We start from the raw sequence: 9,708 nt of genomic DNA on the forward strand, positions 1-9,708 counted from the left end.
GTCTCTTTGAGCCTTTCTCTGCTGACCCGCAACGAATTTTGCCAAATAGCACTGTGAATGAATTGCCAGTAGAAAAATTACTTGTTTCGGATGCAGAAATTTTTGTTCCATTGATTTAAGTTTGATAATTTGATTGACGACTTGTACCTAAATATCGCACCCGGATAATTTGCTCTGCAACCAAGTTGCACAGCTCCTCGCTATCATGAGGTAATTTGCAGGCAAAATCGAGGTTTCAAAGGCTTTACAGACCTCCTATTTCTAGCTTAACAAAACGAATGATGTATACAATGGTGTATGTAGGAATCATGCAGCAACTGGATAAACACATTGTATTGACTTTGGATCCCTCTGCGTTGCGCACCAAATCATCCCAAGTTGCAGTAAGTGTTAAGCAATCGCTCCGATCAATCCTCAATCCACTGGAATCCTATTTCTTGACTCATTCTCATCATGAGGCAACGAAGCGTCGATCGGCTTTCAGAGGAACAAGTAAGATACAGGGTGAAAAATATCACTACAGATTTGTCCGAGACTAACGTCCAGTAGGGTCCAAATGCAGTGTTTCGTTTGGCAACGCACATCCATGGCACTGGTTATTAGTAGAAAAATCCCCGAATAGTTCAGGGTAATGCTAAACAAATTGGCTTTTTCAATAAAATACATCTTTGGGAGAGTAGCTTTTGCATACTTAGGGAGGGATTCTTTGTTGACTACTGTGGCACCATATTTATTGGAACAAGTGTAGGATTACCTATCAAACTCAATGGGAACTAACTCACTTTGTATATAAAAGCAAATCCAGTATGATGTAAAACACTCAAGTCATAATACCAAGAAACTTCATTAAATCATAGCCATGCTTCAGAGGACACCAAAATCTAACAATAAATATGGTCCCAAGATCACAGTGCTAATTTGGAAACAAATTCAAGATTACTTATTCGCTATTTTTGCTTATGCTTGCCTTTTTTACGAAGCCATCTAGTGGTGACATTTTATGAACACAATTTAACCCTATAATAATTGGCCAGAATATACTTTTTATTTATGCTCAAAGTGCACAAAATTGGGACACTCCGTTAACAACCAAAACACTTTGCCTAAACTGAAAGGCTTTTGGCTAAATAAGTAGCATTCACAAGGATTTTGGGTAAAATTTCGAGAGCAGTACCTTAACAATATGATTGAAATTGACTTGGATTTAGAACCAAAATCGTTTTCGCTTTAAGAGAGCTTGCAAAAAACAGCACAAGGTATTTTAATCTTAAAACGCCTAATTTGGTTTTGAATATAGTTGTACGGGAACTTGCATTGGAAAATCATTTTGTTTAATATTTTGAATGATTCACTGTTTATCAACCTTATTAGAAATAGCGAATAAAAGCTTGAGTGTATAAAGTGCAAAAAGTGTTAGGTTTTGGAGCTTTTGGTAACAAATCGCATGAGAAAGTATAAACGAATAAAATGGAAATTTCCATGAAGATGTGCAATGAGTATTGTAACTCGTGTTGTGCATTTGGTTTATAAGGGTTTACAAGTGTTCTTGAAATTCGAGCTCAGGTGTCGAATGATTGTTGGATAGAAATCGTATACATTTCTTACTCGAGGACAAACATAATCTTTACTCATGTCGCCCTTGTGAGATTCTAAATTTTTAAAGTGACTTGCAATTTTCGTCTTAGCTATTCAAGAAACTGAATGTTTCCCACATCATATTTATATGGGAGCCTCTTTCAAACTAAGGGGTGAAGAAATCCCATGCTACGTAGATTGCTTAAGAAACTTATTGTGATATGACGTGTACAAAAACAAGGTGATTAGAACATTGTGTTACTGTGAATACTAATGGTACTAAAGCTTTTGAAAAGCTCAAAATCTCAAAAGAGAAATCAAAGTGAAAGTTTTGCCCAATCTGCCCCTTCCTAGTAAACGAAAACAAGGAACCGTAACATCAGCAGGCCATTTTTCGTTTAGACATGGAGGTCTTCATTCAACTGGAAGGCTATCAAATTGTCACCGTATACCCCGGTAGGCTTTGATCTCATTAGAAAACGGGGCTAAAACAATGAGTTAGGGCCTTACCTTGGATCGACTTTCACCCTCCATCCTGTTTAAGAGGTTACTGCTGATCATTTCCAGTCAATATAGCCCAATTTTCTTGTATATTGTTTATAATTCAAGATGATTGACATTCGAATTCCAGGATCGTGTAGTGGTTGGCCCCCTTTTCGCTCTGTAGTTAATAAAACATGTCTGATTCACTTTCAAGGAGTGCTTAGATGTTTCTGGAAACCATTCACATCAAAAATATTTTGGAACTTTAAACGAATTCTTGTCACTTGTAATGTTTATTCGAACAAGTCAAATTTCATGGTTCGTCCATCTTGTATCACTCGATTATCTCAACTTAACTTGGACAGCTGAAAAACGTGAACAGTAAAAAAAAAATCATGGTAGACAGGAATTCCTCCACCTACAGCTTAGAACTAGCCATGTTCCTCCTTATAATTTCGAATGTCTATGGTGAGGGAATTTGTCTGGCTTGGGGAGCTTGACCATGATTTTTTCAATTTCTGGTCGGGAGGTTGAGTTCAATGGTTTTTTAAATTTCCCTTATACTATTAGGGTACATTTGGCTGCGTCAAATATGTCCAGTGTAACGTCGTTCATGGTTTAGATTAAGTACAACCTGTTTATCCAACTAGTTTGATCAATGTAAATTCAAAAGAACACAAATATATTGATTATTTGCTTTTTTCATACGTCTAGGAATTGAAGCTAATTGTATGATATTTGGGTTTTCTTTCCTTTTTTGCAAAACTGAAATCATTGAACCTCTCAAATTCTCAATAATAGCCAAAAACGTGCCATTCTCCAGAAAAAAAAGCAAATTACGAAATTTTAATCTTATTCTTGGCAAATTTGTCAAGAGCAGGTTCATTTGCTATCGACTTCAATGTTGGGCTCATGGAGACCATTTTCGGCAAAAAGAACGGAGAACGATTCCAGAGGTTCCAGTCTTTTGACATTTATCTAGAGCAATGTGGGGAAAGAAATCTAATTTGAATCGGACTATGGATTTAAATTGGCTCTTTTCTCAATAACTTGGATGCCAAGACATGGGAACATTTAGTTTATTAAGGGAAAGTGGTGGAATTGGAGGGATTATGGAGAGTATGGGTGGGAGCAAATATGAGTAGTTACAGTGGAATGCCAATGACTGCTGCTGACTAGTTGAAGGACATAACACAGGGTGGCCACAACCCAATGTTTGATCCTCAAAAATATTAAGTTATTTCGATTTGTCAATTCTAGCGACGTAGAAGCTTAATGTGCGTTTTGAAAGCATCTTCAAGCCCTAGAGAATACAGGCTAGTTCGAATAATGAAGCCCACCTCTCTTCTTTCTCGGGCTCCCTCATTGCTTAATGTGCTTCCTTCTAACATCCTTATGGAATACGTAGGCGTTGTTGATCCGGTAGCATCTTTCACGTAAAACTTGGACCAATTGTTAAATCGCATTGCCGATCAACCCTACACTCAATTGCTAGCCCGGTCTGTCAACTCAAAGTCGTTGGCAGACCAAATATCATATGAAGATTCAAAGGTAAGAAATAGACAAAAGCATCCTTTCTCACTCCTTTCAATTTGCGGGCCTTCTTACTTGAGAGAAAGCTATTGGTTGGAAAACATTATTGTACCACAGGCTTATTTTACGGAGGCATTTGGTGAGAAAATATGATTGTTTAGTAGGGTACGCTAGTTTATGGAATGCCCTGTAAATGTGCTCAGTGACCTTTGAGTCCCTCATTTGCATTCTCTTGGGTCTTTTTTCGTCATTCATACTACCGGGTCTTGTGACGTCTATCATAAGCATAACAGAGGGTGACTGATTACATCTAATGGCTTTGAACATGTGCAAATTATTTTAAGTTTGATTCAAGATTCTAGATGCTTCACAAAAATATTTCCTTGAAGCATCTTAAATTCCAACCTTTTAAGGACAATCTTGTCGTTGAGATATTGAATGAAAAAGGGTGTAAATTTGAGTCTGTGACAGAATATTTGGGTGTGGGTGCGATGTAGTTATTCAGTCTTTTGACAATTCCCTTGGGCGTTGAGCAAAATGGGAAAGGAAATCTAATTTGAACTGGCCTTTCTTTCATGGCTACGAGGAGAGGATATGCGTGTGACCAGTTGACCACTTGGCCACTATAAATGCGTAAATACTCTTTTATGTGAGCTTTTACCAGTCAAAGTGTCCATCATTCATGACATGCGGGCTTGCAAAAGAAAAAAAAAGTTTCTTTAGTCCACCCTTCAAAGGGACCATTTCATTCTTCAGGACTTCACCGTTGAAAATGCCAAGAAAAATTCCAAGGCCAAAGAGAAAAAAGCCAAAAGACCCCGGACTAAAACATTTCCATTCGAATGTACCAACCAACAAGTAATCGGAACAGGAATGGCCATCGTTTGTATTGGTTTCCTCGTCCTCATTTCGGCGCTTCATAATCAAAAGTTCCCAATGGAACGGAAGAACTCCGGTGAGCAAAGAAAATGAATTCATGAAACGTCTATTATATCATACGAAGTGGTGTCCTCTTTTCATTGGTGTTCAAAGACTTCCATTTTTTCCGACAAGCAGTGCCATAGTCCGGCTTGAGATTGATTTTCCGTCTGTGGGTGTGGTTAGCATGTAAAAGTTTCGTGAAAGAGAATCGAAACTGAACTAACCAATCTACAACGTCTCCTCAACGTGTGCTAAAAACATTGTAACCATAGATTTGTGAGCTATTGCTTATAATAAAGATTCGACTTGTTTCAAATTTCAGATTACGTACACGAGAGTTTGCACCAATCAATCACATGATGTGGCTAAGAATAGTGTCAAAGAATAAAGAGTGAGAAATCGTGACACATTTTTTGACACAAAGCTTTTCATTAGCCTTTAACCAGTTGGAACTGTTTCTAAGAACTCATTTAACATGGTTCAAAGATTGGCGAGTGCAGTTTTCCAAGTACCTCGACTACTTCTAACAATTTTTCGATATTGTGCGTTTCAAATTGACGAATTAAAAATGATTTGCAACCACATATCCATCCATTACCACTTTATGTGTTGAAAATGTGTCATTGGTTAGATTGATGAAAACCCAAATGTCATCAAACCTGACGCTTTTTCCATGATAATCCAGCATTAATCACCGCAATCAATCAAACTACAGTGAAATTTAAATCTCTTGTACCTATCATGGGCTCGTGTGATAAAGTCTCTTGGTAGGGAAATAACACACTTAAATCATTTCAAGTTTTCCATGAATTTCCAGAATGTGATTTGATCTGATTTTAGGCACATTTGATTAAATGATTTGCGAAAGTCAAAGCTTGTCTGATCGTCGAAGTTTTAAGGATATTCAAAATATTTTACTTATTTTACGATCTCAGCAAAAGTCAGTGGGTACAGAAGATGCGTGCCACTCCGTTTACTTACCATTTGCCACTTTTATTGCTTTGAAGCTCATTCTTCCTACAATAAGTTTTGGGATTGTTTTTCAGTCTTCCGCTTTTTTTCGGGTTTAGATTTTGACGGGCTTTTTTAATCGTTACTGAAATTGCAATTCCCAGTACCTTTTTAATGAAAGATTTCAAGGATATTTTCGATTGTTTGATGATATTTTAGAACATGTTTTGACAAGTGTTCAACCATGTTCATCTTATATGTCAAATCCCATATACTGTTACCATTCTATCAATCTTGACTGTCCAAGCACAATAGACTAGTAGCTCTGCCACTAAAGTGCTTGTCCAAGGGACATTAAATATACTAGATCACACACCTTTTATTCTTCATAAAGCGAAGTTTCTGTCGCATTTTGCTCATACCTCCCTATTCATGATTTTGTGCTATTGAAATTAAGTAAAACTTTAATTGGCTGCTTTTGTTGAGTTGAATGAGTGCAACAGAAGTGGGTTGGCATGACCATGGACATCGGAAAAGAGCTTCTTGAAATCCATGGCCTTACATATGTTTATATTCTGCCCAACCATCAACATGTGATGCCCCCCAAAAATCTTGCCGGCATTGTTGGTATAACACTCTCTCTCCCTAAAACAGCTTCATTGTCACGTTGTACTATTTGAAGAGCCCCCATCGATTCTCCTCAAATTTCGCAATCATAAAATTGTCTCACTCTTTACAGGAAAGCCTAAGGCCGAAGTGACTTTTGGACGTTACTTGATCCCCAGTGAGAAATGGAACGTATCGAAGAGCATTCTTGATGTGCCGTAAGTTCCAGATTGTTCCACATTGATTCCATTGGAACTGACTTGTCATTCCCGATACAGAAATTGGAACGATTGTGCGAGAAGATGTAGGAAAAAGGCTCCAGGAAATTGTACAGCTTTCACTTTCAATGCCGAGTACAACATCTGTCACATGGGTCATCTGTTTGCCAACGATACCAATTTGATCCGATTGACCAACGGGACTGCGCCCGAGAAAACCGCCTCCGAGGGAAACGTCGATTACACGGATGTATTCGTTTTTCATAACCGCACCATATTATGAGTTTAAGCGGCCTTTGCGAAAGAAAGAAAGAAAAACACAGTCCCATATGTCCCTGTGTAGTATGCCCTAATTAAGGTAGTGCCCAGAGGACTGGAATAAACAAATTTGATTAAAAGCCTTGAGTTTGCTAAAGATTCCTTTTCATGAGCTTGTTAATATTTCGGTGCCAGGTATCCAATTAGACAAATGGGTGCAACTCTCAGTTGTCTCTGTCTATCATGAGGGAGTCCCATGAGAGCAGGAAGGGCGTTTCACATTAATATCCAACAGACCTGACATATCTATATCATGAATGAAGAGATACCGTCATTTCCAACAATCAAAAATACCATTGGCTTGGGATCATGCACATCACTGTTTGTTCCACAAGTACGTGCGGACCCTGAGACTTGCTCCTTTTTTACTCCAAAAGTGAGGACAAACCAATAAACCACGAAAGCAGGCATATTGCCATTCGTGCCTCACCGTGATGGCAGGAAGCGGGGTAAGCTAACTCCAATTGCTCTATCATGTACCCATAAAATGGGACGAGCCCCCAAACGAGCGACCATTGAGTGCTTGAGCGTTCCCCGACCAAGACCGTTCGTTTCTTGCAACCGTATTCAGAGTTAGTTCACCCGTGAGAAGACTCGAGAGAAGCAGCCTCTTCCCAATAGATATTTGGATCCACTTCACCGAGCGTGATCCCCTCGATCCTCGAGGGTTCCTCTGTCACCAAGAAGTGGTTGAGGGGGAAGCATCCCTCAGCTGGATATGCTGTTTAAAAAAAGTTATCTCCAGACATTGCCGCTTCTTTTGGTGCTTTTCGCTGCAGCGGGGGCATGTTCCCCAAGGCTACGGGTTAGTTCTCATTCAAATTGTTTCTACTATAACAAACGCCCGATCTAGCTGTTGGTGATCGTACTCTCTCTGGTCGTACTTTTGTTGTCAGCCAGGGGATACTGGAGTAATTATATAGTGGCTGATGGAGGCTCTATTTTATCTTTCTAATCTAAAACGGTGCGTGTTTTCAAGCTATTGGATATGTACCTCTTTTTGATATTGATAATGAATGAAAATTATAACGATACCCGGTGATTCTCGAACGGGGCAGATAGAAATTTCGTACTTTCCCTAACAACCCTTTTTAGGACCATAAGCATTTATAGTATGGTTTGACATGTTTGCCAAATTCAGTTTATTCAATTCAATCTCCCCAAGGACTTGTTTGGGTTTATAGTTTCCTAAGGACGCTGTACATTGTTTAATTTGATTGCCTATTAAGGCAAAAAAAATCATTATCTTTAACCATGGCAAAATTATCAACGGCCATGAGGTTATTGCCGACTGTTCATAGATCAATTCACACAAGCAGACATGTGAAGTTTGTAATTGATCCAAATTTCCTGAAATGCACTCAATTTGTCATTTGGTGAGCCGTAAAACTATAAAGTCTCCCAGGCACATGCTGGTACTTCAGGTGGAATGAACCGGCTATTACTTTAATGACTCTCCTTAATGATCGACCAATTCGATTAGTTCTCGGCCAATTGAGTCTCTGACGTGTCCTTGCTAACGCGTTAACGACCTTTGCCCATTATAGAGGAAATATCATGAGATGAGACAAAGGGAGGAGGAAATGGCGAGGACGGGCAGGGGAGAGGAGCTCATGGATCCGCCCATCGAGGACATCGGGGAACGCCTTATACGGGCTCCACAATCACAAACCGATTCGTTCCCTCCAGGAGCCATGAGAGTGCAGGATATTGATCCCAGCACGGTGAGTATGGCAACTTATTGGTAACCCCATAGTTTCTTCGTGAAAAGAGAAGATGAACTGAACTGGACTTTTCAGCTGGCGGCACAATTGGCGACAAGTTCGGATATGACAAAGTTCAACCCAACTCCTTATGAAGTGGGCAGTCCCGAATACAATATGGCCATGATCAACTTGCTGCTAAGCCTCAAAGAACAAGGCCATAACGTTCGGGAAGTGGAGACAAATCAGGTGAGTGGGGGCAAAAAAGTAAATAAAAAAAATCTAATAACAGCCTTTCATGGTGATGGGAATGGCACTTTAGGGAACAGATAATTAACATTTCGAGGAAATGTGGCTTCATGACAATTACGTTTCTCGGCATGTTTGAGATTGTTTTTTTTCCCTGCCACGTTCCTTTTTGACGAGGAAACTAATCTAATCACGATCTAGGTAGTGCACTCCTACTACCAGTCCAAACTTGAGGAATATCCCAATCCTTGTGACACGTTAGATGACTTTTGGGGGGAAACTTGGAGCCGAAGTCTCGTAAATCACGCTCTCGAGAGGTCTTCATTCCCACTCGTCATTTCTCACCTGGCACGATTCTTATTTTTCTCTCTCCCCCTTCAGCCTCTACCGGAACTTTATCGAGATCAACATCAACCGGGGGGCAAGGATCCATTGGTATGCAAAACAGTTCCATACAACATTTGTTATCGGATGGATAAACATGGTAACCTTCATCCAATCGGTGACCGAAGGCCAGTCAGACTTTTACGGGTGTATAAGCGGAAGTAATGACGTGCTCGCCATTTGCTCGGTGGTCTTTGGATTACCATTCTCGTGGGCAAGGAAGGCCCTGAGAATACTCTTCTCAATGACGCTTTCTCTTCATCATGAATTCTCTCCAGGTCAACAGCTGTTACTTTAAATGCAATGCGTCATCAATTGACTCTTTTAATCGATAATCGATAGTTTGTGCTACAATTTGAAACTCACATCATGTTGTTTGGATTCTGGTTCGTCACCAGACACTTTGTGCGAGTAATATCAATTAGTTATCCATCAATCGGTTTGCCCTTGTCTCGAACGAAACTTGCTCAACTTGATGGAGTGGAACTATTTTTGAGCCCTTGGTCAGACAATTTCTTCGGAAATTGGACATTTTTAACTCCATGATTTCATCACATCGTAGCTTGGACGTTTTGTCTCGAGTATCGTTCAGAGTACTTAATATTCACATATGATATGCCATGTAGGATGCCAACTCTCTCAACTTCGTTTTGGTTTCCCTAATTACTTAACGTTCTGCAAAAACAACCACAACCACAACAACACATGACAAGCTTTTTCTATACTCATTCAGAAATAAACACAAATTTGTAAACAAATCACAACAA

At 39.5% G+C, this 9,708-nt stretch overlaps 2 protein-coding genes across 2 annotated transcripts; both read left to right on the forward strand.

Annotated features, from left to right (window-relative positions):
* Positions 1-346: 346 nt before the first annotated feature.
* LOC131892969 (uncharacterized) lies at positions 347-6,686 on the forward strand. Its single transcript, XM_059242849.1, has 4 exons — positions 347-492; positions 4,348-4,546; positions 6,203-6,287; positions 6,348-6,686. Exons 1-4 carry the CDS (start codon positions 454-456, stop codon positions 6,568-6,570), a joined length of 546 nt encoding a protein of 181 aa, XP_059098832.1. The 5' UTR covers positions 347-453; the 3' UTR covers positions 6,571-6,686.
* Positions 6,687-7,077: 391 nt separating this feature from the next.
* Positions 7,078-9,708, forward strand: LOC131892712 (uncharacterized). The gene is made up of 4 exons (XM_059242544.1): positions 7,078-7,410; positions 8,153-8,329; positions 8,405-8,557; positions 8,939-9,708. Exons 1-4 carry the CDS (start codon positions 7,324-7,326, stop codon positions 9,104-9,106), a joined length of 585 nt encoding a protein of 194 aa, XP_059098527.1. The 5' UTR covers positions 7,078-7,323; the 3' UTR covers positions 9,107-9,708.

Source organism: Tigriopus californicus, chromosome 2 (assembly GCF_007210705.1).
Source record: "Tigriopus californicus strain San Diego chromosome 2, Tcal_SD_v2.1, whole genome shotgun sequence".
Lineage (NCBI taxonomy): Eukaryota > Metazoa > Arthropoda > Copepoda > Harpacticoida > Harpacticidae > Tigriopus > Tigriopus californicus.

What these genes read in the sequence shown, in the direction of transcription:
- LOC131892969 (XM_059242849.1), top strand. Translation starts at nt 454, where the DNA reads ATGAGGCAACGAAGCGTCGATCGGCTTTCAGAGGAACAA. An exon ending in AATGGAACGGAAGAACTCCG is followed by an intron (nt 4,547 to 6,202) that starts GTGAGCAAAGAA and finishes CACTCTTTACAG; the next exon opens with GAAAGCCTAAGGCCGAAGTG. An exon ending in AAGAGCATTCTTGATGTGCC is followed by an intron (nt 6,288 to 6,347) that starts GTAAGTTCCAGA and finishes TTCCCGATACAG; the next exon opens with AAATTGGAACGATTGTGCGA.
- LOC131892712 (XM_059242544.1), top strand. Translation starts at nt 7,324, where the DNA reads ATGCTGTTTAAAAAAAGTTATCTCCAGACATTGCCGCTTCTTTTGGTG. An exon ending in AGGATATTGATCCCAGCACG is followed by an intron (nt 8,330 to 8,404) that starts GTGAGTATGGCA and finishes TGGACTTTTCAG; the next exon opens with CTGGCGGCACAATTGGCGAC. An exon ending in GGGAAGTGGAGACAAATCAG is followed by an intron (nt 8,558 to 8,938) that starts GTGAGTGGGGGC and finishes CTCCCCCTTCAG; the next exon opens with CCTCTACCGGAACTTTATCG.